The sequence below is a fragment of the Desmodus rotundus genome, chromosome 3 (genome assembly GCF_022682495.2).
Source record: "Desmodus rotundus isolate HL8 chromosome 3, HLdesRot8A.1, whole genome shotgun sequence".
NCBI lineage: Eukaryota > Metazoa > Chordata > Mammalia > Chiroptera > Phyllostomidae > Desmodus > Desmodus rotundus.
The window spans coordinates 124,898,029-124,921,546 of NC_071389.1; the positions used below are offsets into that span (position 1 = coordinate 124,898,029).

The following is a 23,518-nucleotide window of genomic DNA, read 5'->3' on the forward strand; positions in this document are numbered from 1 at the left end:
CTATAAAGGACACGTGGACAAAACCAAGGGGGAGGGTGGGGGAGAGGGGTGGGGAGAATATGCAGACAACTGTAACTGAACAATAAAATAATTTAAAAATTGAAACAAAAAGTTTAGCATCCACATTTTTAACACATTATTTTTTAACTCTCAAATCTTTTAAGAGTATTATGTGCTATGGCCAGTATTTTCTTATCATATATTTCCTCTTCTGTTCTCTGTCAATGACAATTCACTCTTAATTTTCCTGAAAATTTACACCGAAGGAGCAGTAGGAATTTAAGAATCCACTATGTCCCAACCCCTGCTTCAGCCCTTCGTATCCATCATTTTTTAAATCCTCATTACATATCTGCATATTTGCATTACATAATGCAAGTTTCAACTACATTACTATCACATGGGGAAACTGAGGCAGTGCAGTTAAATTATTTTCCCACAGGTGATAGTAATGTAGTTGAAATTTGACTTTACATGACTCAGGTTTATCATAAACAAGACAATGTCTCATTTAATGTTAAAAAAATAAAATATACCCCTAATGTAATACTACTACCATAAAGAAAATCAGTAGGTAGCAAAGGTGAGATGCGTTTCTGTTTCTGCAGGCTTTGGAATGGGAACAACTGCTCATGACCTGGAAATAAGGTTGATGAATCTAAAAATGAACCAAATGTATCAATACTAGCCTCAATTTCTGCAAGCAAGTAAACACATGAAAAGATATTTCTATATCTATATTTGTATCTGTATCTACTTATATCTATGATATATGCTAGGGTTTCATAACCCCTAACATAATTTTTAAAATTTAAGAATTATTTTATCGAAAGTTTTTTTCAGACTTTCTTATCCTTTGCCTATGCCACTGTCTGCTTACCCTTCGACATCTTTGTAAACTAGGTGTCACCACAATTTCTGAAGCTATTCAAAGAATACTCTCATATTCGAGTGATTTTGGCTGTATTACATGAACACATACTTTAATAAAATGACATTACTGAGTACTGTCTCCTTTAAATTTTGCAAAAATAGACACAAAATCCTAGATACTACATGCTTTTTCTTTAAGATAGTATATGATGGAAACATATCAGAAATATATAATTTTCAAGATTTTCTAAAGGCCAACTACAAGTAAAACCCAGATACTAGTTAATAGCATACAATTGAAACAAAATTCAATCTATTCTTTTCATATATAGTTTTACCCTATACTGAAAAATATGCAAGTAGGAACCAGGTTCAATATAACCTGTATTCACCTTTGATCACTGTGACAGAACATTAAATTAAATGTAAAATGATTCTCACCATTCAGTGATGAAATCATTGGTTTATAGATGTAAGTTATGGAACATAAAGGATCAATTGGAAGTAGCAGAGCTACCATAATGGTCAAAATGCTGGAGACCTTGGGGGCTTGAGAAAGGGAAATTTCAAAGGACATGCAGGTTTGCAGTAGAGTGGCAGAGGCTTAGAGAGCAGCGAGATGAGAAAATGGGGAGGTAAATTATGTAATCACAGCCCGGCTATGGTTGTGTTGGCTGTTGTCATTGTTTAAATTTAACAATCTAAGGGGAAAAGTTCAGTGCCCCTGCCTAAAATAGTCAGGTATTTCATATTTTAAGAATTCCTACAGCACACCAGCTAAAAATTTCCGAGCTAAAGTAAGCTAAAGGTAATTTCCAAATGCTACCCTATGAAATGTCAACTAGGTTCTCAATAGGAAATTGCTTTAGTTAAAAAACACATATTGGGACATTTAAATGGCTACTAAGTATTTATAGAAGAATATTATGAAGCCTAATTATCTCAGTAGGCATGTCGATCTTCAGAATCACTTCTAACTTTGTAAAACTCAACTTAATTTTATAAAATAGTTCTCATTTTATAGATGGTAGAGTTTTCTGATCTTTCATTGGAAAACATTTAAAGGAAAGATTTTCCCCCTCATCTCAGTTAACTGAGCTTAGCTAATTAGAGACAATTTATACAATGTATAAAATCAGGGTCACTTAGAAGTATTTTGGATGGAGAAAATTTTCACTTGTAAACATGATTTTCATACTACAACACATTAGAAATAATAGCTTCTGTTGCTTTTTAAGTGGGAAAATGGCAGGTACAACATTTTATTCTTGTAGTTGCAGAATATGGATATTCACAGCTGTAAGAACTCTTGGAACTCCTTTATGTTTATGTTTCTTTCCCCCCTTTTCCATGTGAACACAAAATATATATTTACATGGGCCTAATTTCCACCACAATATTTTCTAAATGGACAAACCAAATTGAAAATATCCCATCTAAACCCACAAACATGTAACTGTAAGAAATGAGGTTTAAATTTATTTTAATTTTTTTAATCCTCATCCAAGGATATGCTTGTTGATTTCAGAAAGAGGGGAAGGGAGGAAGACAGAGAGGGAGCGAGACATTGACATGAGGGAAACATCAATCGGTTGTCCCTGTAACGTCCTGAACCAGCAACCCAGGCATGTGCCCGGACAGGGGAAAGGAACCCGCAACCTTTTGGTTTATGGGACGACACGCCAACCAACTGAGCCACACCAGCCAGGGCAGAGATGGGGTTTAAATTTAAATGGGGCCTACTCTAAATTTCTTTCCACCCCACCAGGCTGCCTTTTACCTATTAAATTTATAAAAGAGTTGTAAGTGACTTAACCAAGATCACAAACGAGCTGGTGTGAAGCCAAACCAGGACTTGAAGTTCATTCCCCAGCCACTTACCACAATTATCTTACCAATATCACACTGTCTCTCACTGTGTTTAAAATGCATTTGTCATATTAATGATCTCTTACTTCTGAATTCAAAATTCCAATTTATTGAGGGATACACTATGCTTTGTAAAATTAATTCCCAGATAATGTTTCTCTAGTCAATAACAAGGTTTTATAGGCTGTAACATATACAACAGAAGAGAAAAGGGATAATGGAGCAATATTTTCTTAATAATTTGAGGTCTTCTTATGGTTTTCTTCAGTTTTTCTCAACTGTGAATCTCTTTTGCTTTTTTTTCCTCATTCAAACATATTTTCTACTTTAAGAGCCATGAGTAAAATAGTGCTAGGCCTTAATTTGGTCCAAGCTGTGAATCTCTTCCAAAGACAAGAATCAGGAATCCAATTTACTGTTATAAAGATTTTTTTCATACGCATACCTATAATTCATACACATATATAAATGATGTTCAGAGAGCAGCCATTTAGTGCATGCACATATGTCAGTGTTCAATTTATTGCTTCATAGCAATAAATACATCCTTCATTACGTTTCATAATACTTTAAAGTGAGAAAAATGCTAAGCTTTCTCAGCAGAGGGTGCTGAAGGGATGCTGCCAGAAGAGCATTTGGAATTTCTGGTACAGGTGGGGTTGGCTTTGGCCTTGTGGGTGTGAGGACTCTGTTGCAGCTCCAGAGCGGATCCCTCTGCAGCCACACAGCTGGGACCTAGTGATAACTTATGTGCCATCCTCTCCACAGGGGAGCCAAAGCCTGCCACACCTTCTGCCCTATCAAGGTCCAATCTTTAAAAAAAAATTTTTTATTGTTATTATATTACATTTGTCCCAACTTTCCCCATTTTGCCCTTGTCTGCCCAGCCCACCCCCACTCCCACAGTCAATCCCCACACTGTTGTCCTCGTCCATGAGTCACTCATACATGTCCTTTGACTAGGTCCACTCCTAACTCATGCCTATGCTACTGATCACTCACCACCTGCTCCCCAGCCTGCAGTGCAGAGAATTGCTTATTGTTCGCCCAGTTACTACAAACTAGCTTTGCTCTGGCCAGACCAGGGAACTTCTCTGCTGTCCAATGAAGTCTGAACTCCTTCCAAGTTTGTCCTTTCTTGGGTGCTCTTACTCAGCAATAGGGTACCATAGAGTTTCTTTACGTATTTAAGCTGCTCCTTTAGTAAAACAAATAACATTTAAACTTTCCGTGTGTAACTTGCTGTATGATAGCTATCTTCTGATTGGACCCAGATTGCCACAGCATGTATTTATGTGGATTATAAACTCCAGGAAGGCTAAAGTCACTCAGCACTCTCTCCCCTGTGTAATGCAGGGGGCCTTCAAGGCGCACTCCACAGACATTTTTGAACGAACAAATGACAGAACTGGCTTCGTGTAGGCTGGATCCATGGAAACTTGTATCCCATGACTGGGTTGATTGACTCACCTGGAAGAAAACCCTCACCATTTGGATAGATTGCACTCCTTAATCACAATACCAGGATTTTGGATAGGTCAGCTTTGGCAGGCACCGTTCAATGTCTACCAAGCAGTCAATCTGCTACCCCTCTCCTTCTCCTACCCCACTATCGAGCTTGAAAATGTAAGATACTCCTTTCCTAGCTCTTATTCAACTAAAGGATGGCCGTACTCACTCACTCATCCATTACTTAATTTATCAAATGTGCATCAAAGGGCCTACCATATGCCAGGTATTTGTTCTATGTACCTAAGACACTTCATTAAACCCCCCGCCCTCCTGAAACATGCACACTAGATGGGAGAAAGAGAATAAACAATAAACAAAAATGTAATTGTAGCCAAAGAATATAAAAAGATGTCTAGTTAGCATTTGAATTTCATAATAGTGTTATTTATAATATATTACAAATTTTCTTTAATATCTGTAACCATTTATTAACCCAAATCTCATAGTTTGGAGAGAAGGCCATGGAATATAATGGAAGTACTTTCCCTTATTGTGGAGAAGACAATATCCACTGAAAAATAAGATGATAGGAACATAAGATATAGGAGAAAAGCAACAATGGCTGATACATTCATTTATTCTCTTAGTCTATGTGCTAAGCATATATAGTTCATTTTAGTACTATTATTTTATTTAAGGAAATAAACATTTATAAAGTGTCTTTTTGCTCCATCTTTACCTTAAGATAGGTTAAAATGGCACACTTATGGTGCAGAAGAGTTGGGAAGCAATGGATACTTTCACATGAGGAATCGGAATACCCAGACTTCAGTCGAAACTCCACGGCTTTCTACCTCCTTAACTCTGAGGAATTTATAGTCATCAAATTAAAATCGAAATCCCCCTATTACAAAGTAAATCTCAGGAAATAGGTGGCAAGAAATACCCTTCTGAGCTTTTCTTTTCCATTTTTTTCTTTTCTTTTCTTTTCTTTCACTTTTATTAAGACTTTATTTTTTGAGCAGTTTCAGGTTTTCAGCAAAGCTGAGGGGAAAGTAGAGATTCCCCATTCACCCCCTGCCCCTACACATGCACAGCCTCCCTCATTATCAACACCTGTCACCAGGGAGGTACCTTTGTTAAAACTGATGAACCTGAACTGACACGACATAATCACCCAAAGCCCATAGTTTACATTAGAGTTCAGTCTTGGTTTTGTTCATTCTGTGGGTTTGGAAAAATATATAATGAATGACATGTATTCATCAAGAGCATATTTTTAAGCTTCAATTGGTTTTCTTTTTAAAAAAATATTTAATTTATTTATTTTTAGAGAGAGGGGAAGGGAAGAAGACTGGGAGAGAAATATTAATGTGTGGTTGCCTTTTGTGTGCCCCCTACTGGGGACCTGGCCTGCAACCCAGGCATGTGCCCTGACTGGGAATCAAACCAGTGACCCTTTGCTTCGTAGTCCAGTGCTCAATCCACTGAGCCACACCAGCCAATGTGGCTCTCTTTTTTTTTTTTATTGTTGTTCAAGTACAGTTGTCTCCATTTTCTTCCCACCCCTCTCCCCTCCCACGCTTAATCCTATCCCCCTTTGGCTTTGTCCATGAGTCCTTTACACATGTTCCTTGATAACTCTTCCCCTTCTTTCCCCCATTATGCCCCCTAAAAATTCTCTGCGCTTGCCTCTATTCATGTCCCCTTCTCCTGCCCTCTGACAACCACTGATATGTTTACTGTTTGCATAGTTTTGCTTTTTAAGAATGTCACATGGTTGGAATCCTACTAGTAGCCTGTTTAGATTGGCTTATTTCACCTAGTAATATTCATTCAAGTTTCCTCCATCTTTCTTGGCTCAGTAGCTCATTCCTTGTTAGCACTAAATAATATTCCATTACCCGGATGTACTACAGATTGTTTAGCCATCATCTACTAAAGGATGTCTTGGTTACTTCCAAATTTTGGCAGTTATGAATAAATCTGCTATAACATCCATGTGCAAGTTTTTTGTGGGACGTGCTTTCAGCTCCTTTGGGTAAATACCAAGGAGCATGATTACTAGACCATAGGGTAAGAGTATGTTTAGTTTTATATGGAACCACCAAACTGTCTTCTAAAGTAGCGGTAACATTTTGCATTTCCACCAGCAATAAATGAGAGTTCCTATTGTTCCACATCCTTGCCAGCATTTGGTATTGTCAGTGTTCTGTATTTTGGTCATTTTAATTGGTGTGAAGTGGTATTTTGTTTTAATTTGAATTTCCTTTTATAGTAAGCATTGAAGTTGAGCATGCCCCTCAGTCTTTGTACTTTAATGGCCTGGATAGTGCTATGTACATTGTAGGTATGTAATTGCTTGCTATTATGATGTGGGGTTTATATAATGACCCAGAAATATATGCAGTAACTTTTAAATATCAAGTTTACTCAGTGGGGGATTATAAATATATATTTTACATATATATATATGTATATATATATATACTATAGCAATGGCAAATTATATATCTGTACATGTATGTGCATATATACATGTGGGCATGCATGAATATATAACAGGCTAATAATTCTTGATTTGCAAATTTAAATTATTTAATGGAATCTGTTTTGTTTTCAAGATTTTATTTATTTTTAGAGAGGGGAAAGGGAAGGAGAAAGAGAGGGAGGGAAACAGCAATGTGTAGTTGCCTCTTGCACGACCCCCACTGGGGACCCGGCCTGCAGCCCAGGCATGTGCCCTGACTAGGAATTGAACTGGAGACCCTTTGGTTCACAGGCCAGCACTCAATCCACTGAGCCCCACCAGCCAGGGTGGAATGTGCTTTTAAATTTGGAGTAAACATTAATGGTTATTTTTAGAATCTACTTTTGCTTTAATTACCACCCTTAGTTTCTAAATCTGCATATATTATTTAGTATTGACATCTAGTTAACTATTTCACTTTATATTTCTGATAATCTTTTTCATAGGTTCTATAAAGTTACTTTGTAAATATATTAGAGGCATTGCAAAATGTTAGAACTGACTCAGAATACCTTCTATTGATAAGTTTTCCAAAACACTAAGGTGTTTTCAGAAATCTTTGTTAGCTCGCCTCAGAGAAGAACTTGACTTTGGGCTGACTATGCTCTATTACAGAGGAATCGTGTATTCTCAATCTCTGGCTAACTTTGAAAATGGTATATGTCCTGAAAAGTGCTGAGATGATTCAGAGGCAAACAGGAGACTTAAACTAGGTGTATAATGAGCAATGATTTTTCAATAAATGGCTCTTGAAAGAAAGAAGGAAGAAAGGAAAGGAAAGGAAAGGAAAGGAAAGGAAAGGAAAGGAAAGGAAAGGAAAGGAAAGGAAAAGAAAGGAAAGGAAAGAAACAAGAAAGAAAGAAACAAGAAAGAAAGAAAGAAAGAAAGAAAGAAAGAAAGAAAGAAAGAAAGAAAGAAAGAAAGAAAGAAAGAAAGAAAGAAAGAAAGAAAGAAAGGAAGGAAGGAAGGAAGGAAGGAAGGAAGGAAGGAAGGAAGGAAGGAAGGAAGGAAGGAAGGAAGGAAGGAAGGAAGGAAAGAAAAAAAATGAAGAAATAAAGAAAAAGAAAGAAAGAAAGAAAAGAAAGGAAGGAAGGAAGGAAGAGAAAGAAAGAAATAGAACTACATTAGTTATGTTCTACTCTTACCAACTAAGCTATATAGTTTGGTCTACAGAAAAATAAAAGCAATGTAACACTGGGTTTGGAATAAGAAAATACAGGTTCACATTGCTACTTTACCTTATTAAATTTTTTGTGCCAAAACAAATTAAATAAACTCCTTGAGTCTTATTTGCATTAACTATCAAAGAAAAATAATCATTGTAAATAAGAAAAGATAATTAAAAGAAATTTGTAAAGCTATAGATTGCTATAGCAATACAGTTGTTATTGTAATGTATCAGTCATTTTAAGTATTAAATGAGAAAATTAATTGAAAGAAAAACCATTGAAGGAAATCAAACATTTTTTCTAAATGAGGAAATCTTCTGGTATATTTATTTTATAAATGGTGTTTTAAAAATAAGAATGCGACTTTTTCATCTCTCTGTAAAGCATAAGATATATTAGAAAGCTAGGTAGGAAAAGGGTGCCTTGGTTTCTTGTAGGAGAGTAGTAAGACCTAAAAGGAAAGAGGCAGAAATCTTAGGAAAGTCACAAAAACAGATACTATGTATTGCTTGAGATGGCTGGCAGGGTGAAAGTATACTGGTTCTGATATTATTTAACACAAAGAAAAGGAAGACAATGCTATCTTGTAGTTGTTTAAAATTATGCAACAGTAACACAAAACAAACAATAACAGACAATATAAACAACAAGCACTATTTTTAAAGCTCTTACAAGATGCTGGGCAATACATGACATGCTTTATATACATTTTTACTTTTTAAGAATTTCTTCTTCACTAAAACTTCATAAGATAGACATTATTATTCCCATTTTCAGACAATAAACTCATTCTTAGAGGTTAAAAAATTTACCCAAGGTTACACAACTTACATTTAATAGTGGTACTGGGGTTTTAAACCTGAGCTTATCTGATTTTAAAGAATACCTGTTACAAATATTATAGCAGCATTAAAAGCAAAATATCTAGAAAAGTTCAAAGGCTTAAAGAGTTTTATGGCTGCAGCCTATAAACTACTCTCTCGATTTGGCTTGCAAAGCTAAAAGAAATAGTTTAGCTTTAATAAGGTGAAAAGTTTTTGAGCGGAGAGACATGGAAGGCCCAGGAAGCGGGGGAAGAGCTGTCAAAATACCAAAGCTGTAAGTGGCTGGCCTGGGGCCATGGAGGCCTGGGACCCAATGGCTTTGAGGTTAAAAGATTTCCATAAAAAATAGGCTATGGCAAGTTTTTAGTCAAGCAACTATTAAGACTAGGTTTCTTATAAACTGAGCCATGTGCCTAGAATCTAGAGACTTCAATGTCTTTCCTCAGTTGATTGTGCTTCTACAGCGATGTGCAGGTGCAATTATAAGGCACATTTTTATGAAGCTGTTATTATGTGCCACGTATTGTTCTAAACTCTCTACCTTTAATCCGAAAGACAATTTTACAAAGTAGGTACTTCCAGTATCATTCCCATTTTAAGGATAAGGAAATTAAGTCATGATTCAAATCCTGGCAAATTGATGTCAGAGCCTATACTCTTTGCATTATATTATGCTGATGTTATAATTAACTAGTAACTATAATAATCAGGTAAGTAGCATTCTGTTATCTAACAAAAACTACCTCTCTGAAGCAGTTTGTTTAAATTGTCACTTAGTAAATTTACTGAGAGATCAATAGTGTTTGTAATGTTACTTATTGACAACTAATTGGAACTACAGTGAGAATAGCCTTATTTCAATTGTTTTTAGAGAATGTGTTAAAAATGAGCTATATATGTAATGATCTTGCATACTCTACAATATATAATTCCATGTCACATAAGTGAAAGATTAAGCATGTGTATTTCAGGATAGTTGCTGATTTATTGAGCTTTTTATGTTTTAACATTCAGATGATACATTATTAACAGAAACTTTGATATTCTGTAAAGACATAAGGCAACTCTTTTTGTTTTTGTTTTTTAAATTTGGTCTGTTTCTTTTTGCTTCTGCTGCCCCAAAAGTGATATCATGTAAGTTTGCAATAGGCAGTGCTTAAAATAGATACGGCATTACTCATCGCACGATGTGGCACAGTTGGATTCCTTCTGAAATGTAATATATATTCAAAATTGATGTAAGTAAGACATTGTACTAATAATGTAAACAATTCATATTGGGTGAATAAGCCTAAAATACTTTTTAACCATATTGACTAGAGCAACCTTTTGGTGTCCAAATTCTATAGTCAGGTAAGAAAATTCAAGCATTCTAAGAACTTAAAAGCCTGATAAATATTTTTTAATTAGACATATTAAAATTATCTCAAAAGCAAATTAACATTTGTCAAAGTGAACTTACATGCATCAATGTATTTAAATGACTGGAATCTACTTATGAAGTACTTGTATGAAAAATGAAAATCAAAGAATCATTTTGAAGTTTTCATTTATCTAAAGAGGACTGTCTGGACCACTGACTTTTCTACATTCAATCAAATATTGACTTTCTACGTATATAACTATAATTTCAATAAGGAATATACCTTTCTCAAGAATAACAATACTTAAAATGAAGTGTCACTTAAAGTATTGATACCTGAGGTTCAGGATACTTTGGGAAAATTAACAAATATGATACCAAATAAAAAATCTTTTATGCTAATATACCATATTATGTTAATAAACATTGTGAAATCTTTAGGGTTTACACCCTAAGTGAAGAGTTTGAAAAAAATAGGCTAAATTACCCCCAAATACCATAAGATACAGATATTTTTAAAGTGTTCACATTTTCAGACTTAACTGCAGTGCGATTCTCATTGAAACCATGGTACAGGTAATAGATGTGTGCAACAGGTTTACGAATGAAAAAAGCCACTATTAATGCATACACACCATCATCTGTTTAATGGAAAGAGTTTTTTAAAGCATGGTTTTGATGGTACATTATCTGAAATCTGTTATTTTTTAAAAGATGCCTTTAAAAATTAACTTTATCTAAACATCTATTAAATCAATGACAGAAGTTCAAAACATGCCACTTTGATATATAAATCCAACTTTTTACAATTAGCCTAAAAAATTCTTTTAGAAGTAAATGATCAAAGAATTCAATATGATCCATCAGGGGGTGGGAGAGTAGACCACTGAGTCACAGAATATAATTAAAATAGCTGTGCTGTTAATTTTAGATATAATTTAATTTCATTTATATAAAAGAAGACATTTAAGGAAAGAAAAAATTCAAATACACATTTTTGGGCAGTTCTGGTTGCTGGCATTCTACCCCCTGTATGTAAAAGAATTCTTGTTGGCATGAGGTTCCGTCAATTCATTTGTGATTTCTAAATTAATTCTGAAGGAAACCACAACTTACTTGAAGATCCCGCTGAGTGTCTGTGTGCCTGACTTTTTTTCTCTCGCTTCACAGACAAAGCATTTCCACTGGTCATGGAAAAAAGGTCTAAATCCGTGTCTTCTCTGCTTACAAGTCTTGCCTGGGAGCAATGGGAGAGAATGTATACAATCATGAAACAAAATATGGCATTTTCTGAATGTAGCTCACATTACCCCAAATAAACAAACAGACTCTGTCAAACAACCTTCCTCAAAACGACACCGCAACCCTTTACTGCTGCCTCGGCAGCACCAACGCACTATGTCAAAGCATTTTTCACAAATAAGAGCCGATTTTAAAATTGAGGTTTGCTATTTGAGTCTGTACAACCAAAGAAAACATTTTAGTACAGTAATTTTGATGAAAATCAATCTTAAAGGCAACTGATGAAACTTTACACAGTTTAACATCACTTATTTACCAAGAATATTATTTAATTCTTAATTGAATGTTAGAAATGTCATATTGGATTATTTTCTGCAATATTTACATTTCACACTTATAAGAATTAGTTTTCTCAGTAAAATTCCCTGCAATATCTCTCATCTCATGTTTGTATACTGTAAAGTCACAAAAGATCTCTACCTTCTCATTACAACAATTGTTAATATAAAAATCCTATGCATTAAGTCTAATTTGGAGGTAATGGTAAATATACAGAAATTTCAAAATCTAGGAAGGACATAAGAATTAGATAATCTATTTAATCTCAAATTACCATCTGAACATTTTATTGCTATTTTAGACTGAACCCAAGAGTGAAAGAATAGCTTCTTGCCTATAAAATATTGTTTTACAGGACATCTAATATCATTAGGTAAAGATTTATCAGGATTCAGCCATGAAGTGGGGGAAATGCAGTATGGAAAGCAAAGCAGCTTCAAAGTAGCTGGGATGTAACCCAAACCACAGGATGTTTGAAATCCTGTGAGAAAGCATTGTCTCTAATGTTTGATGTGAGAAAAAAATGAAGTAAAGCCAAATAAAGCCATAAAATCATCACTGTGCTTAAAAAGCTGTCCCTATGTGATGAGCTAGAAAAACTCATGAAACTAGCATCTAAAGATCATCCTCTTTCAAATTTAGATGTTTGCCTTTCTCCTTTACATCCCTTCCCACTTCTTCTCCCCTTACATACATGAACTTCTCGTTGTTAAACAAGCAAGTTTGCTGAACTCAGAATAGAAACCATTCTATAATGTCAGTCACTTTTTCTTGTACCTGGCTAAGTGATACAATTACATTGTCAAAAGAACTTCAGTAGAAAACTGTTTAAAATGAAATAAGGAACAGCCGGCTTCCAATATACACTTGTGATTAGTATAAAAGGTGTTACACATTCTTTCTGAATTTTACTTCAACTAGTACAATGGAGTGTGGGTCTAATATCCCCCAAAAAGAGAGAGTCAAGAACAAGAGGGAAATACCAAAGCAACACCATAGTTTTGGTGAGACCAGTTACAAAATAAAGAAAAGATGCTAAATACATAGGGGACTTGCCTGCTGGCTAAAGAGGCTTTAACTATAAGCCCCAAGGTTTTAAAACCAGGATTTATTTGCTTCAATTTGATGATATAAACTAAGTATGCCTAAATAGAAAGTAGAAATCCATTCCCCCCATTAAGACAATATCTATATGTCAAGAAAATATTTGTGAATACATGCCTTCCAAAAATCTCTTTATCATCTAAGCCATTTACACACAAAAGAGTGCTTCTTTTGAGATAGAAAACAATGTCAGTTACTCATTAAGTCAGATTATAACAGTATACAAATTTAAAAGTGAGATTTAACAGGAATACATGTTTTCATAATGGTGCCACCTAGCAGCTTAAGTGCAAACCTAGAAAGTTTATCAAGAATCCCTTAGTGCATCTGACACAGACACATATGCATTAATATTCAGATTCTACTTTTGGAAACATTGGTTTTCAAATTGAACATCATTCCTCCTATTACTGTTTATAAATAAAAAAGCATAAATAAAATACATCTCTTCCTTTATGGCATGCAAAATGGGTATACTTAAAAACTGAATATAATTGCTCATGCTTTTAAAACTAATTCTATAAAATGTGTATTTAATTCTGAAACACTGTAATATTAAACATTTTAGGTGGTTAAAATACAGTTTTAAGTTAATGTCAGATAATAATTTTCTATGTGCAATTCAATAAAATATTTACTAAGTAGTTCTTTTGCAAAATTATTTTTGGTTTTTATTTTCCAAACAGGTTACATTTGTAGCCCCATCTACAAGGTTTATGACACATTTTCTCTATATTTTCACAATAAAATGAGGAGTATAAATTTTGGAACATGACTTTTAAGCATCTGGACTATGATTTACCTCCAACCTAGGCAACTTAGTTAAAAATAGAGAATCTCTACCCTGGCTGGTGTGGCTCAGTGGATTGCAGACTGCCCTGAGAACCAAAGGGTCACTAGTTCAATTCCCAGTCAGGGCACACGCCTGGGTTGCAGGCCAGGTCCCCAGTAGGGGGCGTGCAAGAGGCAACCACACATTGATGTTTCCCTCCCTTTCTCCCTCCCTTCCCCTCTCTCTAAAAATAAATAAATAAATAAAATCTTTAGAAAAAATAGAGAATCTCTTATTTATAAAAAAAACAAGGAGTTCCTCTTTCTTTGTATTTTTAAAAACCTGTCCATTTTATTAAATATTTAATTCTAAAATTTTGTAGTTTTAGAAGTTAAGGCATACTAAACAGCACATATAAAAATAAATACCTATTTAATTATTACCTGGGTATTTTTAAAAAGAGAGATAAAACATTATAAAGTTTTCTCACAAAGCTGTCTTGTAGTATTTCTACATATAATTATTCAAAAATAATTAAAGTTTTGGGAAAAAGCCAGAAGTCATAGGGCACCAAATCTGCATCATAGAGGAGTTGAGTCACCTGGGTGATTTGATATTTCACTAAACAATCTCTCCATGAGATGTGATGCATGCATGGGCACATTGTTATGATGAGGCTCCCAATAACTAGCTGCCCATAGCTGCAGCCTTCTGAATCATCTGAATAGTTTCCATGGAGGAATGTTCAAGCTTAATGCAAAATTTGATGCATATTTGTTGCTCTACTCAATCATTTTGAATGTGATGGCCACACAGTACACATTCTCACTCAATGGCATCTACCATCCCCACTGACTAGTATAGAGAAGTCATCATTGTTCATGCATGCACATTCCAGTCCACTCTCCTTGGCTGCCAGGTGACATTGATGTGGTACGAACCATTTCATTACATTAACAATGGTTGGACTTTTTTCAGACAGACCTCGTATATCCGCTGTTTGTATGTACCGCCATTTGGTTATACTTTCACTCACTGAATAAGATTTGGGTTGTTTCCAATGTTTGGCTCTTACAGATAAAACTGCTATGAACATTTATATATAGGTTTTTAGTTAAACATAAGTTTGTTTTTCTAAGAAAACTACTCAAGAGCAGAATTGTTGAGTCATATGTTAAGTGTATATTTACCCTAATAAGACACTGGCAAATTTTTTTCCAGTGGTTATACCACTCTCGGTAGCAATGTAGGAGAGATCCCATTGCTACGCATATTCATCAGCACTTGTATTGCCAGGGTTTTATTTTAATCACTATAATAGCTGTTCTGTGGTTACAGTATAGTGGCTTTCGCAATTTCCCTAGTGATTAATGATGTTTAAAATCTTTTCATGTACTATTTCTATTTGAATATTCTCTTTGGTGAAATATCTGCTAAATATCTTTGCTCATTTTTTTACGGTGTCAAATGTACTTTATTTCTTCAATCATGCCATACTTTAATGGGTACACAGTGCTTTCTTTTGCTGTTGTTGTTGGTACTACTATAGGTGTCCCCCACTCCCCCCCTTTGCCCACCTCCACTTCATTTCAGTTGTTTATTACAGACAACTGTGGTGACAATTAATTTTACGTGATAGCCCGACAGTGCCACAGGGTACTCGGATGTCTTTGGTGGAACGTTATTTCTGAGTTTGTCTGTGCGGGTGTTTCTGGACAGTAGCATGTGAATCAGCAGACGCCAGATTGGCCTTCCCAATGCGGGTGGTAACACCTAATCCACTGAGGGACTGCATAGAAGAAAAAGGCAGGAAAGGGGAGAATTCATTCTCTCTGCTTGACTGAAGAAGCTGGGACATAGGTCTTCTCCTGTCTTACGACTGGAACGTGCACCATTTGTTCTTTTGGTTCCTTGGCTCTTGGACTGAGATTGGAACTATACCATGAAGTTCTCTTAGGTCTCTGGCTTGCAGACAGTGGATCATGGGACTTAGCATTCATAATCAAATGAGCCAATTATTTTTTAATAAATAATAGGTAGATAGATTGTTTCTCTAGTTGGGTGGATAGACTAAAGAGCTGATGATGTAAGTTCCATTCTGAATCCAAGAGTCTTGAAATTGGATAGTGTAAGTCTTGTTCTTTTTTCAAGATTGCACTGGCTATCCTAAGGTCCTATATACATATATACATATGTAAAGAGAAAATTATATATACATATATGTGTGTATATGTATATATATATATGGAGAAAAAGAGAGAGAGAGAGAGACAGATCCTATTGGCTCTATTTCTCTGGTGAACCCTGACTAATATGATTATCAAATAGTTCCTTTGTGCCTCCTTCCAGTAATTCATCTTCAGAAGAGCTACTGTACTACTGTTCTGATTTTTTCACCATTGGTTTAGTTTTCTCTGATCTTAAAGTATGTGCTTTTCTGTATCTGCTTCTTTCATTTACCATATTGTTTTTGATATTCACCCATGTTGCTGTGTGTATCCAGAGTTACTTCCTTTTCATTTCTGAATGAGGTCCAGTCCAGAGTTTATTTCAATGCTAATAATTTTTATTTCCAGAATTTCTAATAGACTCCTTTGCATATGCTCCTGTTCTCTCATAAAAATTTGATAGTAGTCAACTTTTTTTTCTAATTTTCTATGTCTTTGAGGATCTTACAACACAGGTGGGTGTGGCTATTTTTCCTCAATTTTGTCATGTTCTGGTCCCAGTTGTGCAATTACCTGTGTCCAGTTCCCCAGCAAAGTGGGGTGCTCTCATTCCCCAACACTGGTTTCCACTCTGGGCCTTCAGTTCACCCAGTATCTCTTTGGCTTAGTGATACTTGATTTCTTCTCTGTCTCTACTCACACAAAAACAAAATGTGCATTTCTTTTCTACTACCATTTTACCTTGTTTTTGTATTCAGCTATACCTCTTCAATATGAAAAAATTGCTGTGTATTTTTGGTCTATTGGTACCTCGTGTAATATAGTGGTATATGGAAAAAGAGAATTATCACAGCATTCATCTCATAGAACCATTTTGATTAATGGTCTACCCAATCTGTTTTCATTCATTTTTAGAAATATAACAATTAAGTGTAATATTATTTTCCTTATCCTGGCATTTCTTGGCACTTTTGCATTTCCCATTCTTGCTCCAAATGGCCACTCAGCAATATGTGAGAAAGTACTAGTAGGTGATGTGTACGGTGTAAGGACACTGAAGTACTGATTTCCCTATGGCAATCTCCATGACACTCTGCCAGAGGAGTCTCTATTACAGTGCAAGAAACTATTTGCATAGTGATTATTTCAAATTTGTATTCTATAAATACTTTCATGAACACTAATTTTCACTAATTTAGGTCCTAATTTTGCTCCTATTTCAGGGGAACTCCTTCAGTGAGTTGTTCATGACAATGATGAATATAACTGTTCTGGATAACATAATACTGATTCTATCAGAAACTACATTATCTTCTTGTACTACATTCTACAAGGCAAATGAAATTATAACCAGTTTTCTTGGTGAATGTAGAGTCTGAGCAAGGAGTAATAATCGGTTGATATAAATGGCAGGTGTTATAAAGTTGGGGTCACTTGATGTACCTATTTTTGCCTACCAAGGAGGTCATATACTTCTGCAATTGATCAGGGTGCCCTATTCTCTGGAAATTTCTGGAACACTGATGATTTCTTGTTTGGGGGCTCCATTTCTCTAGACTCCATATTGGTCCTTCTCCTTTTGCTTACATAGGCTTCCTTCTCACAGCATATAGTCCAACTGACTTAGCAAAGCACAAACAGTATGCTAACTAGAGCCCACACGTTGCTTTAGAACTTGGCTGTCCCCAAAGCTCTGATAATTTACAGTCTTATTATTTAGAGTGGGCGAGTTCATAATTACTTGTTTATTTTTATCTGGTTTAATTTCCTGAGGTGTGAGGGTACTTTGCTGTTTCACTCAAGTATTCTACTCTGAACATATTCAAAAATAATTTTATTATGCAATTTCCTGAATAATTTTATTTTAAATACTGTAATATGCTAACATTTAAAATCTGCCATGTAGAATTAATATTTTAGAGTAATATATTTTAAAACTATATTACAAGCAGGGAAAACATACTATTTTAGTACACAGTATTTTGATGTTTCCCAAATAAACACAGTTTGATATTTGATAATTTATGCTAACACATGGACATAATTTACAGCGCCACTTATTGAGTGCCGGTGTCTACAACATTTCCTGCAAGTATAAACGCCTTTCTTACCACAAGCTGAACTCTGCCACCATTAAGCACCTCTGGGTCTAACTGAGGCAAGAAGCGCTTGCTGCAAAGGGGACAAGAACAGAGACCTTGTTATTACAGAAGCTTAGAGAAAGAACATAAGAGAAATGCCCAATGAAAGGTTTGGGAGCAATTAGCAATTTACGAAATGGGAGGAATGGTTTTCTTAAAAGAGGCTACATGCAAAGATATACACAAATTTACATATTTCCATAGTCATTTTAAATTCGATTGACATAAAATTTAAATTTCTAAAAGAACTTAAATTCTTCTCTTCTTTGCCAAACATAAACACATAAACAAGAATCATAACTAATAAATTTTAAAACTATAAATATTTACATTTATGTACATTTCTTGTCTTATGAGTAAAGCAAAGTGTCCTATTATTAAAATAGTTTTATTGTGTTTAATATATTATACTAATGTTCACAACTAACTTATGTTTAAAACTAGAACATTAACATTTGGCTATTCAAGCACTTCCATTCTTGAAAACATTATTTCTTAAAATATTGCTATCTATTCCTTTATGTATTATATGTCAAAAGAGAAAATCCATAAACAATTGCCTGTTGTATCATATGTTTAAATATAATTTACTAAGAGTAAGGGATATTGTTAAATGTGTAAGTGTATTTAAACTGCATCCTGATTTATTCTTTTTTTTATTTTTCACATTATCTATATTAAGCTTTGAAAACTCTGAATCAGGCCACCTGTGTCTAGTTAATATAGATGGTAAGCTATGGGTTATATGACATTTGTTTATAGTTCTAAGGATTTCATCTTATGAATTACACTAGATTGATTCCAATATAAAATAAATTTTACTTGCATTAATTAGAATACTTAGTAAAATAAAAATTATCAGATGTTGATGGGTTTATTACTACTTTTTCTGCTTACAACAAAGTGGGACATAATTCAAATTTGAAAATGTTTTAATTTTATTTTTATTCTTTACTTTCTTTTCCATGATTTAAAAGCCTTGTATTGACATAACTGAGCATATATGAAGGTTTTAGTTCATATATATTATATTACTAAAAAGTTTGATTTTTTATACATTTTATACATGAATTTTTAACTCTCATAACCATAGGATTTTATTTGTTACTCATTTAAATAGTTATTACCCCAATGACTGAAAACATTTCCAAAGTATCATCTATATTTAGATTCCATATCAGTTTATGTATTTAATAAATGCTTAAAATAGTACATTTCTTTACTTTTGGGGAGACATATGTAGCTAAAATGAAAGTCTTAAAAATTTATGTTAAAAACATTATTTCTGGGCTTTTATTTCCTTAAAACTTTGATTCAGTGATTATGCATGTATATGCTTTACATTACATTGTTGTTGACTGATTTTTTTCCCTCAAAATTCTTATGTTGAAGTCCTAACCCTCAATACCTCAGGATTTGACTGGATTTGGAAATAGGGTCGTAAAAGATGTAATTCATATAGAATGAGGTCATATGGGTGGGTCCTGATCCAATATGACTGATGTTCTTATAAGAAGAGGAGCTTAGCACACAGACAACACAGGTGAGGGTGGTCACGTGCGGACACACTCAGCAGGGCCTTCTGCAAGCCAAGGGGAGAGACCTCCAAAGAAACCAAAGTTGCTGGCTCCTTGATCTGGGATTTGTAAGCTCCGGACTGCGAAAAAATAGGCCTCTGCTGCTTAAGCCACGCAATCTGTGGTATTTTGTTACAGCAGCCTTAGCAAACTAATACATACATTTAGTTTAATACAACTAAAATTAATTGACCCTGTTTGTTGCTAAATAAAACATTTAATATCTTCAACATTGTGAGCTCATCCTTATTCAGTGAGATAGATAGTAAAATATTCTCATCTTACTTACTATACAGGAGAGGAAACTGAGCATCAAGACATTAGAAATTAGTTACATGACTGGTAAAGGGGCAGCCTCGGGGGTGAATTACAATATTAACTGCCAAACAGAAATGATAAAAATAATATAAAATAAAATACAACTTACCACATATATAATATTTATAAACAATTAATAAATACAATGCATTTTACTTCATAAGGAAGAATCATTTATGTAGTTGATCTGTTATTAACCATTACAGAAACAGAGTTCTCGAACATTTTTAAATGAAAAATATAAAGAGTGATTAAATCTTCTATATAAGAGGCCTTTTTTATAACCTGCTGCTACAGTATATGGGCCCTTGGCCATAAAGTCATGTTTGTTTTAACACAATTAACCTAGGTTTAAATTTTCAAGATACATTTACAATACAAAAATCTAATTTAAGGGAAGTGACCTCACCATTTCATATTTCTGGAGTTAGTTGTTTCATGAACTCCAACCTGTGTGGAAAGCCACTGACATGTATATTCTTTATTTCTTTCTAATTTTTCATGTGCCATGGTTTCCTTGTTGATAAATTCTTCTTCCTTATCTGGGAAAGAAATAAGAGAGTTTTATTTTTTATTTAAAGACATCAGTTTTGTCCAAAGAGTTAAGTTTAGGGTAATAATTTTATCACAAGAAAGGAAAAATAAAGCACCAATTCACGGAAGCTGAATCATCTGTAAGAAAAAGGTCAGTCACTTACAGATAGAGTACTTACTTCTGCTGGAGTTTCAAACCCACTTATTTCGAAAAATGAAGGAAATGTTTTAATGCAACCAACATTTTATAAGGTTTTTATTTTTATGATTAACAAATTCAAAGAATTATTTCCGGTAGACTTAGAACTCTAGTATAAGAGAATATCTATCTGCCCCATGTGATGTCTTTTCAGGCTAATTTTAAAGTCCAATTGTTCTTATACCAGTTTTATCCATATGCAGAATTTATAAATATATTGAAGGTACTTAAAATAGGATTTTAATTTTATATAAAACTAAGCTTGTTTGTATAAGATAATATAATATTTTAAGTTAGGAATACAATTTTTATCAAGATGATATGTGCTTATTATGCCACAGTAGCAGTTTCAGAGATGGAGGGGGAACTATAATGGTAAAGATGTTCTGGAAAATATGTAAAGGAGAAATCATATAAGGTAAAAATACAAGGTAACATATGTTAAACAAAATAAAATAGTTAAAAAAGAAAAGCTTGACCCTTATATTCAAATGTAAAATATACTATATATGTTTTTATTTTTATTTTTTTAAGATTATATTTATTTATTTTTTAGAGAGAGGGGGAGGGAGGGAGAAAGAGAGGGAGAGAAACATCAATGTGCAAGAGATTCATCGACTGGTTGCCTCTCACACAGCCCCAACAGGGGACCCAGCCTGCAACCCAATCATGTGCCCTGACTGGCTGGGAATTGAACTGGCGACCTTTTGGTGCTCAGGCCGGTGCTCAATCCACTGAGTCACATCCAGGCAGGTGCTCAATTCATCAGCCAGGGCTATATTTGTATTTTTTTTTAAAGCTTACAGACACTGCTGCTACATCACTGCCATGCATTTCAGAGGTACACTGAAGACCTGTTATTTTACAACCCTCTTCCAGGAACTTGATTTTTCAGGCTGGTTCATTTTTGGTGCCATCACAGTGTTTTGGGACTTAGTGTTGTAGGTTTGATAAATAGTACACCAGAGAAATGTACCTCTTGAAAACTAGCTCATGGTAATCTAATTCAGAAGAATGCTATAATTTAAAACCTGGTATTTAAAATGTCAATTTATTAATGTGAACTATTCTTTCACCATAGAACCTTGTACATAGAAAGTCACCTTATATTTGCAAGTTGTTCGGAAAACAAATGAGGCAGGTGCAAAGCTTATTTTGAATACTTGGTGCAGAAGCTCACACACTTTCACACGTGCATATACACAAGCTTAGCACCTGTCATTCTGAATATGTGAGGAGAACACATCTGTCATGCTTTTTTTCCCTTAAAAGTTGCTGTTACTGTTAGTGAAATAACTCTAGCTTTCAATCTGCATAGGCAATGGAGGAAGTTCTCTGGAAAGCTAAAATGAGAATGTTTATTTCTGTAAACTCTGTGCTAGTTCTAACGACATCTATGTGTCTAGAACAACCACACCCCTTTCACCCTGAGCTGAGACCAACCCGTCTATCTATATCTGGGACACTGGAGGAACCATGATGTCACTTACAAGGGCTGACCATCGGATCCATGAGCAGGCGCCATTTTAACAAATGGCTTTATAGGTACACGGAAACTAGAAAAAAGACTCAAATAGAGGGAAGGAAGCTTTGGTGCTGCTACACCCAGTTACTGCACAGCATTAAGTCTCTTCACCAGCAGAGTCCCAGCCTTCTATCCATTTTCTTGGTTAACCAGACCAGATGTTGGATCCAGCAGTGCAGTGACAGAAAATACTGAGGACTCAGTGACCCCCATAATGATCAGAGCACACAGCTGGGCCCTTATTCTTTTTACGCAGAGAATCCTTTCGTAACAAGTGTACTTTTAGTTCAAGATAAAAATTATGCGTGTCTTCCTGTTTTTAAAAATAGCAACACAGCCCTGGCTGGTGTGGCTCAGTGGACTGAGTACTGGCCTGCAAACCAAAAGGTCACCGGTTTGATTCATGGTCAGGCTACATGCCTGGGTTGCAGGCCAGGTCCCCAGTTGGGGGCGTTCAAGAGGCAACAGGATCACTGATTGATGTTTCTCTTTGCACGTTGATGTTTCTCTCCCCATGTCTTTCTCCCTCCCTTTCCTTCTTTCTGAAAATAAATAAATAAAATATTTAAAAAATATTTAAAATAAATAAAATAGTGACATATACATATGATATTCACTTTTTAAAGTACTCATTTTGGAAAGTTTTCCTCAGCTCTACAATAACACTCTATAAATCCTAACTCAACCAAGATTTTAGACAACTATCCCCAAGTAAAGATAAGAGATTTTACTGTGAGGGTTCAATTCATATTAACCATCTTAACCGTAAGGCACAGCTTGGTACACTGGCGTGAGCTCAGTGTGAGAAACAGAGCAAGTACAGTGAGGAGTTGGCTGGATGAACTTGAAGATACTGCAGTTCAGATGCTGCAGGAAATGATTCTGTTCAGGCTAAACCATTCCAGGATCATCTCTCTCTCTGAGAGAGAAAAAAGCAAGATGCACTCTTTGAAGCTTGCAGAAGAAGTCCTGCTTTTTGCATCTGGAGTAGGAAAAATAATAGTGACCTGGATAATTACTTAACGAATTCTTATCAGTATTTAGTCAGGCTGCCCAATAAATCTTTCAGTTTGGGAGCAACATCATTCTGCCTGCAGAAAGTGAAACCCTGTAGCTACCGTGCTTTCCTACTCCTCTGGGTCTTGCTTCATTAACTTTTTAAAAAAATTTTTTATTGTTATTTAATTACAGTTGTGTGCCTTTTCTCCCCATCCCTCCACCCCACCCCAGCCATGGATGGAACTGGAGAGCATTATGTTAAGTGAAATAAGCCAGACGGTGAGGGACAAATACCATATGATCTCACCTTTAACTGGAACATAATAAATAGAAAAAAAAAGGAAACAAAATATAACCAGAGACATTGAAGTTAAGAACAATCCAAAAATGGGCTTCATTAACTTCTTATATCATCAACCAAAGAAAAAGGTCTTCCTTTGATTCCTGCTCTCCCCTAATTACTAATGTCTATATATGCTCTTTTACTTCTAAACATGCATTTGTTTCATTTTATTTAAAT

General features: G+C 34.8%; 1 protein-coding gene across 6 annotated transcripts in view; it reads right to left on the reverse strand.

Annotated features, from left to right (window-relative positions):
• Positions 1 to 23,518, reverse strand: part of LRRIQ1 (leucine rich repeats and IQ motif containing 1) — a 242,786-nt gene that overhangs the window by 23,755 nt on the left and 195,513 nt on the right. For all 6 annotated transcript variants that reach the window (XM_053921022.1, XM_053921021.1, XM_053921016.1 and 3 more), the window contains 3 exons: positions 20,151 to 20,283; positions 17,817 to 17,877; positions 11,197 to 11,317 (listed from right to left, as the gene is read on the reverse strand). In XM_053921022.1, the coding sequence (XP_053776997.1) occupies positions 11,197 to 11,317; positions 17,817 to 17,877; positions 20,151 to 20,283 (315 nt within the window). The remainder of the gene's footprint in view (positions 1 to 11,196; positions 11,318 to 17,816; positions 17,878 to 20,150; positions 20,284 to 23,518) is intronic.